Source organism: Scyliorhinus canicula, chromosome 9 (genome assembly GCF_902713615.1).
Source record: "Scyliorhinus canicula chromosome 9, sScyCan1.1, whole genome shotgun sequence".
NCBI lineage: Eukaryota > Metazoa > Chordata > Chondrichthyes > Carcharhiniformes > Scyliorhinidae > Scyliorhinus > Scyliorhinus canicula.
This window is the reverse complement of record NC_052154.1, coordinates 76,925,439-76,943,614: the sequence shown is the minus strand read 5'-3', so window position 1 is coordinate 76,943,614 and position 18,176 is coordinate 76,925,439. Positions and strand designations below refer to the sequence as shown.

General features: G+C 54.8%; 1 protein-coding gene across 5 annotated transcripts in view; it reads right to left on the bottom strand.

Moving 5' to 3' along the window:
• LOC119971437 overlaps positions 1-18,176 on the bottom strand; it is a 104,573-nt gene that overhangs the window by 70,466 nt on the left and 15,931 nt on the right. For 3 of the 5 annotated variants that reach the window (XM_038806963.1, XM_038806966.1, XM_038806965.1), the window contains exons 1-2: positions 17,359-17,658; positions 1,712-1,784 (exon numbers count right to left, since the gene is read on the bottom strand). In XM_038806963.1, coding sequence (XP_038662891.1) covers positions 1,712-1,784; positions 17,359-17,469 — 184 coding nt within the window. In that variant the 5' untranslated portion in view covers positions 17,470-17,658. Of the gene's footprint in view, positions 1-1,711; positions 1,807-17,358; positions 17,659-17,750; positions 17,881-18,176 lie in introns of those variants that run through there. The other 2 variants (XM_038806964.1, XM_038806968.1) reach the window with 2 other exon arrangements.

Genomic DNA, 18,176 nt, shown 5'->3' with positions numbered 1-18,176 from the left:
GGAGAGAGAGAGTTCCACTGTGAGGCAGTCGTATTCCAGACTTTGATCAGTTCCTGGTGAAAAACAGGCAGCTCACTCAAGGAGTCATGGAGACCTCCAAAGACTCTCTTTTTACTCTTTTAAGTATAACCAAAAAATGGGGTTAAATTAACAAATTAGCCAAATTAACAGATTAAACAAATTGGGGGTGGGGAGGGGGAAATCTCTCCAAGGGACAACCAAAACAACCCCCCCCCCCCCCTCCCCCAGAGGAAGCTTACAAACTTCAAATCAAAATGTGGTTCTGGGGGGGGGGGGGGGGAGTGGTGCCTCCCCCCCCCCCCCCCCCCAAAATCAGAGGAAGTCCTAAGCATACCAGTGGACACTACATAGTCCCCTGACCGCCTGCTGCTTGGACCCTCTAATGTCCAGTTTGGCCAGGCCCAGGAAGTCCTCCTCCCTGCACCGTGTGGCCATAGATCAGGAACATGGAACTTATGTGCAGCCAAAACCTGAGGATCAGCTCCCGCAAAAAATCTAAAAAGGGGCTGCAACCTCGTGCACCCCACGTAAATATGGAACATGGACTCTCTAGGCCGCTGAAAATACATGCAACCTGGGAGTCTGTGAACCATCCTAATCTATGGTTGCCAGTGTTGCATGCAGAACCCTCCACAACAAATCCCCGATGGGAAAGGGGAGGACTCCCACACAAAGAGCACTCCACAGGAGTCCCTCACCACCAGGACGGTTGGAGAGGATCAAGATGTGAATGATGTGCAGCTGCAGCACGCACAGGAAACCCCTCTGCACTGAACAAATAGGCATGGAGGAAATTTCAGCAAAGCAGCTCAATTTGTGGGGCAGTGGTTCCCAGGAAGGTTCATGATTCTCTTTAAATGTGCTCTCATTCTGCAATTAAACTTGTGTCTCTTTTTAAAATTTTTTTAGATTACCCAATTATTTTTTCCAATTAAGGAGCAATTTAGCGTGGCCAATTCATCTACCCTGCACATCTTTGGGTTGTGGGGGCAAAACCCACGCAAACACGGAGAGAATGTGCAAACTCCACACGGACAGTGACTCAGAGCCGGGATCGAACCTGGGACCTCGGCGCCGTGAGGCAGCAGCACTAACCACTGTGCCACCGTGCTGCCCCCTTAATCGTCCTATTAATACCAATAACTAAGGAGGTTGCACAGCTATGATCATGATATATTTTATTAAAATATTTGTTGTTTTAACGTGCATATAGTCAGAGGATGATCATAGCTGAGGGATTATATTGACATCATTACTCAAACTCTTTAGTTGAGCAAAGAAACACAGGTGAACATTATGATCAATCCTGATTTAAAGAAATCCACAACAAAGAATTTTATGACTAAATGAAAGGGCCATAATTGGCAGGTTATGGGACAATGTCACAATTTATACAAAGGGACAAAAGAATACTAGTGTGCAACTCTTATTTTCTTAGCTTCACGTACAGACTAAGGGTTTGAGTTTTTCAGTAAGCTCAGTAATAGAATCTAGGTTGACAGGAGTTAGACCTTGAATTTGTAATATGGTTAGATTGTTCTGAAGCATAACTCTTGGAAATAAAGTATGGATGAAGATAATTTGCAGAATATAATTGTGGCTGCATGTTGCACTGTCCTGAACAATTGCTATTTTTATTTGGATTACCGTGCCAGTGAGCTCTCCAGTTGTGGATGTTTTTTATTCTTACCCTGTTGCTGTCTTTCAACACTGATGTCACCGTGGGGTTCCAGCCTGATCGACACTTCTAACATGTCTTCACTCTTTATCACAAATAAGAAATTTCTGCATTAAAGATTTGAAACAGGAAAAATTCTATTGGGGAAAAGACAGATTTGGTACCAATAGTATTTACAATGATAAATATTAAAATAAACTTATTTTCTCGTATATAGCAATAATGGATCCAAGTGTAATTTTAGAATAAATTCAACAAATATTGTTCAGTAGTATCCAGGAAGTTATAAAACAAAATAATAAATTGCATATATATAGCCCTTAAAACGCGAGGCTGCACCGGTTGGGAGAATCACCAGCCGCGCCATTATATCGCGCCACGCCGGTCCGTCGCCGTCCCGCCATTCTCCCAACCGGCGAGAATGGCCCCGTCACGTTCTGCGCCACGCCAGCCGGAGAATCGCCCGAGACACTCACAGCGGCGATTCTCCAATACCCCCGCTATTCACCGGCCCGGATGGGCTGAAGTCCCGACTTCAGACATGCCTGGGTGGGAGGGGAGGGGGGTGAGGGGAGGGGAGTGGAGGATGCCTTCGTGGAAGGCTACCGACATGCCCGGGGGAGGGGGGGGGGGGAAGAAGAGGAGGTCGCCTATCCGCAGGTGCCACATGTCAGCCGTCCTGCCATGGCTGGACGGTGACGAGGACACGTCTGCAAGTTATCATCTTGCTGATGGACAGAGGCGACTGGCGAACTGGTGAGGAGGACGGTGTGAACTGACCGGTGAACGCAGACAGTGACCAGGGGTTTGGCTGGCTGCATGTCTGCAGCGAGACCAGGCCACCGGCGCACACAGGTATCCCATGCCACCTGGCTGTCGAGGTGTCCAAGAACCTCCGTGTAACATGTTGTTTCTCTGCACCCCACCACCCTCCTGCAGGTCACCATGTATGCCAACCAGACAGCGATGTTCACCACAGTGGTTGGAGCCGCTGCACTGCAGGTGGCCATCCGGTAGCGTAGACTGCGACTGCTCAGAGTGGCTGTGGATGCAGTGGCTGCTGCTGCTGAGGGGATGGCCGCAGAGTGCCCCGTCATCGCCGCGCAGGCTGCAGGCGCTCATGGCCGGAATGTCCAGGAGGATGCTGAGGGAACATTGACCACCAGATCGTCGGGAATGCACAGGATGCGGGCACTGATATCGATGCGCGGGGGGGGGGGGGGGGGGGGGGGGGGGGGGGGGGGGGGGGGAGGGGAAGGAGCCAGTGCTGGTGGTGCCAGGGCACCACAGGCGGCCAGCAAGGCCTAGGGTTTACCATGACCGAATGTCCTTCGAGGCCCTACCGGACATTACATGCAGGAGGAGACTACGGTCCAGCAGGGAGACGGTCGCACATATCTGCCTTGTGGCGCACCTCGCACCATGTGGAACGGGAGGAGGACACACTATACCGGTGTCCGTCAAGGTGATGGTGGCCCTAAACGTTTAAGCAACCGGTTCTTTCCAGGCGCTGAGCGGGGACCTATCCGGGATCCCACAGGCATCGGTCCACAGGTGCATCCGGTTCGTGACCGATGCCTTGTACACCATCGCTGACAGGTACATTCAATTTCCCGAGGACCTCGCACAGCAGGAGGCACGGGCATGTGGATTCTCCAACGTGGCCAGGATACCGATGGTCCAGGGTGTCATCGATGGCGTGCACGTCCCCATGTGCCCACCTGCAGACAATAGGGAAGTGTTCATGAACAGGAAGGGCACATACTCGATGAACATTCAGGTAGTCTGTGACCCCCACATGAGGATCATGCACATGTGCGCAAAGTACCCCGGGAGTGTGCATGACGCCTACATTCTGGCACAGTTGTTTATCCCCGCAATGTTCGAGGGACGTCCAACTCCCCGGCTGAGGGGCTGGTTGCTAGGCGACAGGGGATATCCATTGAGGGCATGGCTGATGATGCCAACGCGGAGACCCTATACAACGAGGCCCATTCAGCAACCAGGGTTGTGGTGGAGCGGTGCTTTGGCCTGCTGAAGATGAGATTCAGATGCCTGGACCGCTCCGGAGGGGCCCTGCAGTACCACTCCAACAGGGTTGATTGCATAGTTGTGGTCTGCTGTGCGCTGCACAACATTGCTATGCAGAGGGGAGATGCCCTGGTGGAGGAGTCAGAGGGAGAACCCGATGGCAGCGGAGAAACCGCAAATGACGAGGAGGAGAAGGAGGAGGATGACGTGCATCAAGGTGGGGGAGGGCGCCGGGCACAGACATGACCTGGGTGCTGGTTATGGCCAGGAGGCTGCACAACGGCACCGTCGAGGACAGCGGGCACGCGACGCATTGGTGGACGCACGGTTCACACATCGCGCGGGAGGGATTCGCTGAACACTGCCACTTGCACCGCCAGTCACGCACACGGGCACCACCCAGCACCCACCGCCCCCCCCCCCCGCACCATCGCACCTCCCCACCGCGTACACCGCACCAATTTCACATCACCTTACCACTGCGGCACAACGGGATTGCACTACATTGATGATTGTGTCAGCGGGTGTGAGCAGTGCCATGTTGAATGATGACAGCCCGCTCTGCGATGAGCTGTTAGCTCAGATTCGTTGGACAAAGTCTGACTCATGACAATAGCTGAACCATCCACCTCGGTGGTCACTCCATTCGTCACGGATACTCCATCACGTGCCCGCGTGGGGTAACTGCCGTTGGTGTGCTGAGGACGACGGTATCCGTGTGATGAATGGTATCGGTAACTGCTGTAACTGTACCTTGTCTTTAATACATTGGCCCTTTAAGACTGGGCTTCTAAGTCCGCCTCTGGCTCCGCCCCCAGGAAACGGTATATAAGGAGATGCTCACTGGGCAGCATGCTGTGACCACACTTCTCGGCAGCTGTCCGGTTCTCTGGTAATTAAAGCCTTTGAATTACCAATCTTCTCTCCTGTGTCGTAATTGAGGGTGTCTCAATTTAATTACCAGACACATCAAGATTGACAGCGCTCTAAAGCCGGAGAAACTCAACCTAGACGCTCGGTCGGCGGAGGCCCCAGAAATGTTTAAATATTGGCTCCGGTGTTTTGAGGCCTATCTAAACTCCTCAGAGATTGAAGTCGACGGCGCTCAGAAGCTGAGCTTACTACATGCCCGGGTGGGCCACCGACTCTCCTCCGTGATCGAGAACGCTACGACATACGAAACTGCGGTCGATATACTAAAGAAACGCTTCGTAAAGCCGATTAACGAGGTACACGCCAGACATTTGCTTTCGACCTGCAGCCAGCGCTCCGGGGAAAACTCTAGACGAATACATGGAGAGACTCACTGCGCTTGCAAGGAACTGCAATCATAAATAAGTGACGCAGAAGTCCACATGAACTTACATATTCGTGATGCCTTCGTGTCCGGTATCAGGTCCTCGTACATCCGGCAGTGGCTCCTAGAAGACGGGGCAAAGGATCTCCAAGGCACGGTAACGCTCGGCTCTTCTCTAGAAATGGCCCACCGCAACCTCCGTACATACTCCGCCGACCTTGCGAACCCCTCTCGATCCCCTCCAGACTTGGCCACGCTACAGGCCTGCGCCGCGCGGCGATCCGCTCACTCCGGGGGTTCCCCATGCTATTTCTGTGGGCAAGGCCAGCACCCACGTCAGCGTTGCCCGGTCCGCTCCGCGATCTGCAACGACTGCGGAAAGAAGGGGCACTTCGCTAAAGTCTGCCTGGCTGGGCCCAAAGGCCGCAAACAAAAGCCTCACCAGGCCCAGAAATCAAGCTCCCGGCCTCACAGGCCCCGCAACGCGGCCGGACACGCCTACTTCTGATGCCTCATCGACCTCATGCAAGTCACGGGGGTGGCCATCTTGGCGGCGGCCATCTTCAAATTCCGACACGTGCGACTGACGGCGGCGGCCATTTTGTGACTCCAGACGGCCATTTTGTGAGTCCGACTTAACCGAGGACTCTGACTACCCGCAACTAGGAGCGATCACGCTCGATCAATCGCGGCCAAAGCACCTGGGGAACTCAATGATGCGGGTGCAAATTAACGGCCACGACACTCCCTGCCTATTTGACTCCGGGAGCACGGAGAGCTTTATCCATCCAGACACGGTAAGGCGCTGCTCCCTGCGCACCCACCCCGACTCCCAAACTATCACCCTCGCTTCAGGATCCCATTCGGTACAAATCACGGGGTATTGTGTCGCTGACCTCGCGATTCAGGGCGCTGAATACACCCTTTTAAACTCTACATCCTCCCTCGCCTCTGCGCCCCCCTGCTGCTCGGTCTGGACTTTCAGTGTAGCCACCGGAGCCTGACACTGAAGTTCGGCGGACCCCTGCCCCCACTCACGGTATGCAGCCTGGCGACACTCAAAGTTGTGCCACCCTCCCCCTTCCCGAACCTCACTCCCGACTGTAAGCCTGTTGCCACTAGGAGTCGGCGGTACAGTACCCAAGACATGACTTTTATCAGAGGTTCAGCGGCTACTAAAAGAGGGGGTCATAGAGGCTAGCAACAGCCCTTGGAGGGCTCAAGTATTGGTAGTCCGCTCCGGGGAAAAGCAACGAATGGTAGTGGATTATAGCCAGACCATAAACTGCTTTACGCAACTTGATGCGTACCCACTTCCCCGCATAGCGGAAATGGTGACGCAAATCGCCCAGTATCGGGTATTCTCCACGGTCGACCTAAAATCAGCCTATCATCAACTCTCTATCTGCCCAGAGGACCGCCCCTACACGGCCTTCGAAGCAGCCGGTCGGCTGTTTCATTTTCTCAGGGTCCCTTTTGGTGTCACAAACGGAGTCTCCGTTTTCCAGAGGGCGATGGACTATGTCACCATCTGTGGCCATGACCTGCAGGACTACAACGCAAACCTGAGGAAGCTCCTCCAGACTGCCCGGGCCCTCAACCTCACACATAACAAAGAGAAATGGGTGTTCCACACAACCCAGCTAGCCATCCTCGGCTACGTCGTGGAAAACGGGGTCCTAGGCCCAGACCCCGACCACATGCGTCCCCTTAAGGAACTCCCCCTCCCCCGTAGCCTCAAGGCACTCAAACGGTGCTTGGGGCTTTTCTCCTATTACGCCAGTGGGTCCCCAGATATGCGGACAAAGCCCGGCCACTCATTAAGACCACGGTTTTTCCCCTGACGGCTGAGGCCCAGTCGGCTTTCAGCCGTATCAAGGCCGACATCATCAAGGCCGCCATGCAGACGGTGGACAAAGCCATCCCCTTCCAGGTAGAAAGCGACTCATCAGACGTCGCCCTGGCTTCTACCCTCAACCAGGCGGGCAGACCGGTAGCATTCTTCTCCCGAACCCTCAACACCTCGGAAATTCGGCATTCTGCAGTCGAGAAGGAGGCACAAGCCATAGTGGAGGCCGTGCGGCACTGGAGGCACTACCTAGCCGGTAGGAGGTTCACCCTCATCACCGACCAATGGTCGGTCGCCTTTATGTTCGATAACGCACAACAGGGCAAAATAAAGAATGACAAAATTCTGAGGTGGAGGATAGAGCTCTCCACCTATACGTACGATATTAAATATCGCCCAGGAAAGCTCAATGAGCCCCTGGATGCCCTGTCCCGCGGCACGTGCGCCAACGGGCAAAAAGACCACCTGAGAGCCATCCACGATGACCTCTGCCACCCGGAGGTCACTCGGCTTGCCCATTTCATCAAGTCTCGCAACCTACCTTACTCCACAGAGGAGGTCAAGGCCATGACTAAGGCATGCCAGATCTGTGCGGAGTGCAAACCGCACTTCTATCTACCAGACAGGGCTCGCCTGATAAAGGCCTCCGGGCCCTTTGAGCGACTAAGCGTGGACTTCCTAGGACCCCTGCCATCCACCAACCGCAACATCTATTTCCTCACCATGATCGATGAGTTCTCCCGCTTCCCTTTTGCTGTCCCCTGCCCCGATATGACTCGGCCTCCGTGATCAAGCCACTGCACAGCATCTTCACACTGTTTGGTTTCCCCGCTTATATCCACAGCGACCGGGGTACATCGTTCATGAGCGATGAGCTGCGTCGATATCTGCTGAGCAAGGGCATCGCCTCGAGCAGAACGACGAGCTATAACCCACGGGGAAACGGACAAGTGGAGAGGGAGAACGCGACAGTCTGGAAGGCTGTCCTCCTAGCCCTACGGTCAAGGAGTCTCCCAATCGCCCGCTGGCAGGAGGTCCTACCCGATGCCCTACATTCCATTAGGTCGCTCCTCTGTACGGCCACGAACGATACCTCTCACAATCGTTTGTTTGTCATCCCCAGGAAGTCCACCTCTGGGGTCTTGCTTCCACGCTGGCTGGCGACTCCGGGACCAGTCCTACTCCGGAGACACGTGAGGAGCCATAAAACAGATCTGATAGTCGAGAGGGTCCAATTGCTACACGCAAACCCTCAATACGCCTACGTCGAGCACCCCGACGGCAGGCAGGACATCATCTCCCTGCGAGACCTGGCACCCTGCCGGCTTCCTCCTACCGACGCACCCCTCCCCGCACCAACTGCCGACCCCGACAGTGCCCCCCCATAGTGCCGCCTGCCCCCCAGCCGGCGCTGGCACCAATCACCCTAGTCACCCGGGATACCCCCCCGCCCCCCCCACTCCAAAGAGGACAAAGGCTCCCGGATATACCATCACCGAAACCGACCGTATCCACGGCACCACCACCGGAGCGGAGAAGGTCAGCACGGACGGTCAGACCACCCAAAAGACTGAACTTATAACTCCACTTTCATTTCCGACGGACTATGTGTGTTTTTAAAGAGGGGGTGAATGTGATGAATGGTATCGGTAACTGCTGTAACTGTACCTTGCCCTTAATACATTGGCCCTTTAAGACCGGGCTTGGAACCCTGGGGGACTCCGCCTCTGGCTCCGCCCCCAGTAAACGGTATATAGTGATTAGGAGTGAAGTTGGGAGAGGATCTTGGAAGCAGGAAATGGGTCTCAGGGAAGAGATGCGTTTAGAAAGTACAAATAAGAAAGACTTGCATTGATATAGGGCACATTTGAACGGTCTCGTTGATCCCGACTCGGTGACGCGATGGGGCCGTTACATCTTGAGAGGCATCACGAGATTCGCGATGTTCGGAAGCCTCATTAGATCCAACAGGATCTCACGGGACATCACGATCTGGATCTCACCCTCGCTGGGTGAGATTCAGATTAACATATTTAAAAGAGCCTAATATTCCGGTGTCTGATTTTCCCGAGGCCTGGGAATAAACGCCCGCACCTGGGAGACTTCGCCATGGTGCCGTTTAGCATTGTCCACACAAATGTGGACCAGGCATAAAGACAACGCAAACCTGAGGAAGCTCCTCCAGACTGCCCGGGCCCTCAACCTCACACATAACAAAGAGAAATGCGTGTGCCACACAACCCGGCTAGCCATCCTCGGCTACGTTGTGGAAAACGGGGTCCTAGGCCCAGACCCCGACCACATGCGTCCCCTTAAGGAACTCCCCCTCCCCCGTAGCCTCAAGGCACTCAAACGGTGCTTGGGGCTTTTCTCCTATTACTCCTATTAAGGAGATGCTCACTGGGCAGCATGCTGTGACCACACTTCTCGGCAGCTGTCCGGTTCTCTGGTAATTAAAGCCTTTGAATTACCAATCTTTTCTCCCGTGTCGTAATTGAGGGCATCTCAGTCTGGTTTGCGGGGAGGGGGTGGGGGGGGGAGAACGCACACCCGGCATCACCGTTGCACCGAACGTAAACCCCAGCGCCACTCGGTCACCCTCTTGAGCCCCCTGGCACCGGACATAGCACAGAGTCTTCAAAATTCAGTGTAACAGTGACTTTAATCGTGACATTCACAGACAGATGCCCTAGCCCCTACAACTAAACTGTGCCCTGCACCCGTGCCAACTAACTATGTAGCTAGCTTCTTTGCCTTACGGGCCCTACCACTGCGCCTAGGTGTATCCCCAGATGGTACAGTAGGAGTGGAGGCGGACTGCTGAGAATCCCACCTTGCGACGTGCCTCCCTTTCGGCACGTGTTTCCTGAGGCGGCCCGGCTTTGATGCGCCAGGCTGCTCGGCAGGCATGCTGGATGGTGTGGTGCCACCCTGTCCTGCCCGCTGCCCACCAGATGGGGGAGGCCGCGTGTTCAGGGACCGCCTTGCTGGAGTTACCGGGACGGGCCCCAGAACCTCCTCCTCCCTCAGGGAGCCCGGTGGTCCCCGGGCCTCACTGTGGGACGGAGGTGCGGTCGGAGACATGCGCCGTCGCACCACCGACACCTGGCGCTGCCAGTCCTGGAGGCCTGCAGCGGTATCGACCAGGGTCCGAGCGATCGCAGCGACGGAGCCCGGGGAGTGCAACATCCCTCTCAGGGACTGTGTAACCTCTACCTGTGAGTGCGCTACGCCATCCAGCACGAGCGCCAGGCGGCCGATGCTCTCAGCGATGGACTCCTGGATTGTGCCATGGCCTGCTGGGACTGGGCCATGGCCTGCTGGGATTGTGCCATGGCCTGCTGGGACTGGGCCAGTGCCCGGAGTGCAGCGGCAATGTCCTGTTGGCTCTGTGAGATGGCAGCCCTCTCCTGGGTCATGGATGACACATGCACATTAAGCCCAACGCCTTGCAGAACCTGACCCATGGCCAAAACCGTTTCCCCCATTGCCTCCATCGTGGACGCCACCCGTGCGGTGTCGGCCTGGGTGGCTGTGATGAGCGGCACCACTCCCTGCTCCTGGATGCGGATGGACTCCTCCAACTGTGTCTGCAGGTGCTGGAAGATGGCTGTCGTCCCGTTGTTCAGTCCCTGGGTCTCCATATGCATCGGGTCTCCGGGTGGGTCCAGTAATTCCAGGAACCCGGGAACCGTCTGGGCGGCAGCTGGGTGCTGGGCCTGGGCTGCCCTCCGACTGTCCAGCCCTCGGCTGCTCCTACCTCCACCTGCTGTACCGGTTAGGCCGTGTGGTGCGCACCAATCCGTGACCCGAGAGCCTCATCACTTATGTGCTCAACCAAGGTGAGTGTTTCTGCGATGGTGGATATTGTGGGTGACAGCAGTGCCGCAATCTCAAGGTCATCATCCGTCCAGGGATCGGGTGTGTCCTGGGCCGACTCTTGGCCCGAAGCAAGGCGTCCGCGGCCCATGTCATGTTCCGTGCCCGGTGTGTCCGTGGACTATCTGGCCGTCCTCTGTGCATCACTGTGCACAGTACCCGTCACTGTCCTGGCTCATGGCCCTATCTTTGGGCAATTCACGGCCATCACTGTCGTGACTGTCCATCCTGTGTCCCTCACTGTTGTATCTGTCAATCCTCTGTGCGTCCCCCTCCAGTGTCCCAGACTGAGAGGATGGCCCTCCTGTACGGCTTCCTTCCACCCTCTGGCGTGCGTCCCTAGATGCGGCTAAGCTTCCGGATGGACGGCTGGGTCTTGCCTGAGACGACCCTGGACGTTCGGCCCCTGGCCCTGGGGAACACAATGATACAGGGTTCGTTAGCCACGTTGGGCTGGGTGTACGGTGGTGGTGGGGGCACTGCGAGGGGGGAGGGGGTGGAGTGGGCAGAGTGTGAGGGGAGAGCGGTTTGGGGGTGGAGTGGGCAGAATGTGAGGGGAGAGGGGTTCGGGGGTGCAGTGGGCAGAGTGTGAGAGGGAGGGGTTTGAGGGTGGAGTGGGCAGAATGTGAGGGTGGAGGGGAGGGGGAGGGGGTGGAGTGGGCAGAATGTGAGGGGAGAAGGCATCGGGGGTGCAGTGGGCAGAGTGTGAGAGGGAGGGGTTCGAGGGTGGAGTGGGCAGAATGTGAGGGTGGAGGGGAGGGGGAGGGGGCAGAATGTGAGGGGAGAGGGCATCGGGGGTGCAGTGGGCAGAGTGTGAGAGGGAGGGGTTCGAGGGTGGAGTGGGCAGAATGTGAGGGGGAGGGAAGGGTTCGAGGGTGGAGTGGGCAGAATGTGAGGGTGGAGGGGAGGGGGTGGAGTGGGCAGAATGTGAGGGGAGAGGGCATCGGGGTGCAGTGGGCAGAGTGTGAGAGGGAGGGGTTCGAGGGTGGAGTGGGCAGAATGTGAGGGGGAGGGAAGGGTTCGAGGGTGGAGTGGGCAGAGTGAGGGGGTGGGGTAAGGGGTTGCAGTGGGAAGAGTGTGAGGGGGAGGGGAGAGGGGGTGCATTGGGCAGAGTGTGAGTGGGGGATGATGGACTGAGGGGGCGGGTAGCCATGCACGGTTGTCGTCCTTGCTTCTGCGCCTCCGACCTGGCATGGCGCTACCTCCCGGGTGGCGGATCCCCCAGCGAGGTCCAGGACCCTCTGCTCATGAGCGGTTAGGGGGTGCAGCACAGATGATCCCCCTCCGGTTTTCATACGCTTACGATGGTTGTGAGCTGTAATATCCTGTGGGGTGGGGGGAGGTTGGATGCATCACAATTAGGCGGTAATCATCAGGGCGTGCAGATATAGGCTACATTAATGCTGGGTGGAGGGACAGTTGGAACCACGCCATGGCATCTCTCAAGGGGGTTGCGCTGCTCATGTGGGTCGTTGTGCCCCCTGAGCCCCCACCCCCCTACGTGTCCGGTGCGGGGTTGCTGAGAGACGTTGGGGGGGGGGGGGGGGGGGGGGGGGTTTGGGGTGTGACCCGGGGCACCCTCGTGGCACTTACCCTGGCAACCCTCGTGAGTTCGTGGAGCTTCTTCCTACACTGCTCCCCGGAGCGGGGGGTGTCCCCACAGCACTGACCGCGCGCGGTGCCAACCTCACGCCAGCTGCGCCTCACGGTTCTTGACGGTTGGCGATGCCCACGTCTTGAGCAGACGTCTTGGCCCTGTGTTGCTCCACCTCATCAAGCAGGGTGTCCAGGTCCATGTCGCGGAACCTCGGTGCGGCTCGTCGGGGCTCAGCCATCTCGTCATCTTGGGTCCTGTGCGCGGATCGCGCTCTTTAAATGAAGGTGCGCGGCGTCAGTCGGGTGTCGCGCGATGACGACCCCCCCCCCCCCCCCCCCCCCCCCCCCCCCCCGGGTTCCTCGTGGCCCCGCTGCTAGCCCATTTTCGGGCCCTGAATCACTCGTGATCGCAGCCGTTTAGCGCCGTCGTGAAACTCGACGGTGTTCACGATGGCATGGGGACTCTGCCGCAATATCGGAGAATCCCGCCCAATGTATTTTAGAATGGCTTGCCACATTCTCCCTACCCCCGTCGCAATATGAGGTGGAAGCAGTTGGCTGTCTTGGGGGTTAGGAGCAGTAATTGAGTGATTGGGAGTGAAGTTGGGAGAGGATCTTGGAAGCAGGAAATGGGTCTCAGGGAAGAGATGCGTTTAGAAAGTGCAAATAAGAAAGACTTGCATTGATATAGGGCACGTTTGAACGGTCTCGTTGATCCCGACTCGGTGACGCGATGGGGCCGTTACATCTTGAGAGGCATCACGAGATTCGCGATGTTCGGAAGCCTCATTAGATTCAACAGGATCTCGCGGGACATCACGATCTGGATCTCACCCTCGCTGGGTGAGATTCAGATTAACATATTTAAAAGAGCCTAATATTCCGGTGTCTGATTTTCCCGAGGCCTGGGAATAAACGCCCGCACCTGGGAGACTTCGCCATGGTGCCGTTTAGCATTGTCCACACAAATGTGGACCAGGCATAAAGACACCTGTAAGGGTCTCAGGCCATTGGAGACCCCTGGGTAGTCAGGGACAGGGCAAGGTGGCACCCTGACTCTCCTGGCACCTGGGCACTTTGTCAATGCCAGGCTGGCACCTTAGCACTGCCACCTAGCACTGTTAAAGTGCCCGAGTGGCATTTCCAGGCTGGCGAGGGCATTGCCAGAGTGCCACTGCCAAGGAGGGGCCTGAGGTGAGGCTGTGCCCATGAAATACGAGATGATAGGGTGTCTGAAGGATTGGGGGGGGGGGGTGAAGGATGGGTATGAAGGGGACCTCCTAAAATTTGGGGGGGCCAAAAAGGAGTGTTGGGAGTCCTGAAATAGGGGGGAGGGCCCGGAAGTGGTTTGGGAGGCCTAAAAAGGGGGTCCCCCTCAGCGACCCCATACGGTGTATCCTCACTTGGAGGGATGCAGGGTAATGCGCATGTTTTTGGGGGGTGACACTGTCTGTGGGTGGGGAACCCACAAGCTCACTTAAAGATTGGGGCACCCTTTCAAAATGGCGGCTCCATATCGGAGGAGCCAGTTTCGCCGTCGAGTTCAACTCACAAAGCTGAAAAAATTTCCAAATGTGGGCCAGAGTAGGGAGAAACTCAATTTAACAACAGGGGGTGTTTGCACCATAATGTCGACAAATGCGGCGCTGCTCCTCAGTGACTGGGACATGGTCTGGAGCGCCTGGCAACATCCATCTGTGACCGGGACACATCCTGAGATATGCTCTGGGGTGTCTCAGCAATGCCCAGTTGAGACTGGGACATACTCCGCAGCGCCTCCGCAGGTAGGGGATGTGGAGGGGCGGGGGGGTAAATGGGAAGGAAGGATCATTCTGTATGCCATTAACAACTCACGTGTGACAGGTCATTTGGATGGCGGCTGGTGGATTCTTACCTCTGGACAATACGGCAACCTCTACATCGGTGACCGATCTGTCCTCGGCCACCCCCGTGATCTTCACTGCGCATTGTTTTTTAAATTTAGAATGCCCAATTTTTTTTTTCAATTAAGGGGCAATTTAGAGTGGCCAATCCACCTGACCTGCATATCTTTGGGTTGTGGGGGTGAAACTCACGCAGACATGGGGAGAATGTGCAAACTCCACACGGACAGTGACCCAGAGCCGAGATTCGAATCCGGGTCCTCAGCGTCGCAGTCCCAGTGCTAATCACTGCTCCACATGCCGCCCTTCCAGGGCGCATTCCTCATAGGGGATGAGGACTCTGATGTCCGGCTGGGCTCTCTCTTGTTTGTTGTGGACCAAGTTCTCCTGCGGGACACAGAGGGCATCATGTCCTGGGACACATTTCATCAGGTCCGGGGAATTTATCTATCTTGATCCGCTTTAATACCTCCAGCACCTCCATCTCTAATATGTACACTCCTCAAGACGTCACCTTTTATTTCCCCAATTTCCCTAACATTCATGCCTTTCTCAACACTAAATACTAGTGAGAAATATTCATTTAGGACCTCTCCGATCCCTTGTGGATCCGCACATCGATGACCTTGTTTATCCTTACCCCCTCCCTAGTCACTCTTTTGCCCTTTACGTATCTGTAAAAGCGCTTTGGATTTTCCTTATCTGCCAAGACAATCTTTTTGCCCTCCTGATTTCTCTTAAAATTCTACTTCGACAAGCCTTATACTCTTCAAGGGATCCACTTGATCCCAGCTGCCTATGCATGTCAAATGCCTCCTTCTTATTTTTGACCATGGCTTCAATATCACGAGTCATCCAGGGTTCCCTACTTCTACCAGCCTTACCCTTCACTCTAAAAGGAATGTGTTTACCCTGAACCCTAGTTAACACCCTTTTGAAAGACTCCCACTTACCAGCTGTCCCCTTGCCCGCAAACAGGCACCCTCAATCAACTTTTGAAAGTTCCCACCTAATACCATCGAAATTGGCCTTGATTGGCCTCAATTTAGAATTTTAACTTTTGTGCAGAACTATTATTCTCCATAGCTATCTTAAAACTAATGGAATTATGGTCATTGATCCCAAAGTGATCCCTCACTAACACTTCCATCACCTGCCCTTCCTTATTCCCCAAGAGGAGGTCAGGTTTTGCCCCCGGGCCATCCACATATTGAATGAGGAATTCTTCCTGAATGCACTCGATAGATTTCTCTCCATCCAACCCCCTAGTACGATGGCTGTCCCAGTTAATGTTGGGAAAGTTAAAGTCCCCAACTATTGCTACCCTATTTTTCCAGCAGCTATCTGTAATCTCCTTACATATTTGCTTCTTGATTTCCCGCTGACTATTTGGGGGCCTATAGTAAACTCCGATCAAAGTGATCCCATCCTTATTTTGCAGTTCTACCCATATAGACTCAAGGAGAGAACCCTTGGATATATCCTCTCTCTGTACTGCCGTGATACTGTCCCTAATCAAAAACAGAACTCCCCCTCCTCTCCTACCTCCTGGCCTACCTTTCCTATAGCATCTGTACCCCGGAACATTGAGCTGCCAGTCTTGCCCCTCCTTTAGCCATGTTTCAGTTATAGCTATAATATCTCAGTCCTATGTACCTATCCATGCCCTGAGTTCATCTGCCTTGCCCGTTAGGCCTCTTGCATTGAAATAAATGCAGTTCAATCTGTTTCTCTGCCTTCCACTTTTCTCCTCACTGGCTTTGGTTTCTATTCCCTCTTTACTACCCTCTGACTTCCTGCATTTGCTCCCATCTCCCTGCCACATTAGTTTAAACCCTCCCCAACATCACTAGCAAACATCTCCCTTGGACATTGGCTCCAGTCCTGTCCAGATGTAGACCGTCCAATTTGGAATGGTCCCACCTCTCCCAGAACCGATTCCAATGTCCCAAAAATCGGAATCCCTCCCTCCTGCACCATCTCTCAAGCCACACATTTATCCTGCCTATCATGTTAGGTTAGGTGGACTGGCCATGCTAAATTGCCCTTAGTGTCCAAAATTGCCTTTAGTGTTGGGTGGGGTTACTGGGTTATGGGGATAGGGTGGAGGTGTGGGCTTGGGTAGGGTGCTCTTTCCAAGAGCCGGTGCAGACTCTATGGGCCGAATGGCCTCCTTTTGCACTGTACATTCTATGATCTATGTAATCCCTACTCTAACAACTGCTCCCACAATTCTCTGCTGCTCCTGGAACTCCTCTCCCCGACTCTGCCCTTGGAGACTCACCAGTCACTTCTCTCCCTTGTAGCCTCAGCTGCCAATTTTTCCCTGTCCCTGTCCCTCTTCCTCTCAACCAACCAAAAGTTTCAGTTAAAATAAAACCCAGCTGACTCCTGTTTCAGGCATGCAACTAACTAGAATACAACTTTTAATTACCCAAACTAAATAGCTAAATTACCCAATTAAATACCTAATTTAGCTACAATTACTACGTAACAATTAACCAACCAAACATTACCCCCCACCCATGGAAAATGACACCCTCCACAAACATGGGCATTACCCCACACCCTCCAAGTGAGGACACTCTACTCTGGGTCCCTGTGGGCCCCCCTCTTCAGGCTCTCCCAAGCCCTCTTCCCTTCCAGGACCCCCACATGTCACCACCCCCCCAAACCTCCCGGAGGCCCCTATTTACCTGCCCTGCACACCCGCAACGTTCAAACCCTACTCCACCTTCCTTTCATGGACATTGCCCCCCTCAGCCTCTGACCCATGGCAGTGCCGCGCTGGCACTTGGGCAGCCTTGCACTGGCACTCTGGCAGTGCTCCTGCCAGACTGGCAGTGCCAGCTGGGCTGGCGTTAGCATGGTGCGTCCCCCCGTGCCCAACCAAGTCCACTGGGCTACATAGTGGTCCCAGTTGGCAGCGGTCCCCACAGGGGCTACTGTGGATGGGCCACCTGTGGGTGGCGGCTGGGGGGGAGTGGGGGTGTGCCGGGGGGTGGGGTGCAGGGGTGGGGGCATCCATACAGCTGATGTATGCCAGCCCCCCCCCCCCCCCCCCCCAGCCAGCCCCCCCACCTCCTGCAGCCACCTCCACCAGTCGCTCCACTCCGGGTCCTACCTCCTTGCTCTCTCCCTCAGCAGCCACCACGCCGGTTTCACGATCTTTGAAAGCACAAGGTGATCCAAGCTGTCGAGAATACCAGGTCGGGTCCACTAATGAAATGCACATGCCGTTTACTGTACATGTGTTCTGATAAGCATTCACACCGCTGTCGTGCTGACGGAGAATCGCGATTTGACTTCAAATCGGCGCCAGCCGCGATTTTGGTGCCGGAACCTATTCTCCACCCAATCAGGTTTCGCAATTTTAGCATCGGCAAACGGAAAACCCCGCTCCATAAATTCACACCCAGAAATGTTTCAGTAACTTCATCTAGACAATGTATAAAATCTATCTGTTGTAATTGCAAAAAATATCTAATAACGTGAGAAAAAACAGAATTACAATACCATTATTGAGATGTCCAGTATTGTACTAGTCCTGCAGTCAGACCTGGAGTGACACTTCTTCTGGAGCGTGCAGTTAATTGTGAAGTCACAATGTAGGAGATCCATATGTCACATGGTTGTAAGTAACTTTCTGTTGCAGCATTATTTTGAGACAATGTTAAAAGCAAGCACTGAAATGGTTAGTGGGCATAATGGAGCACAACCCTGGTATTCATACTGTTGTAAAAATTCTCATTTACACGTCTAAGTTGCCCACCGTCACATTTTTCAACACTATCACCTTCCCTTTGATCTTCTCATTCCTCTAACTCTAGCCTCTTGTGAAACCCGCAACCTGTCCCCTTCACTTCACCATTAGTACTCATATCTAAAGCTGCCTAGCTTACAAATTTTGACCCAACCCCCTGCACCTCCCCTTAACTCCTC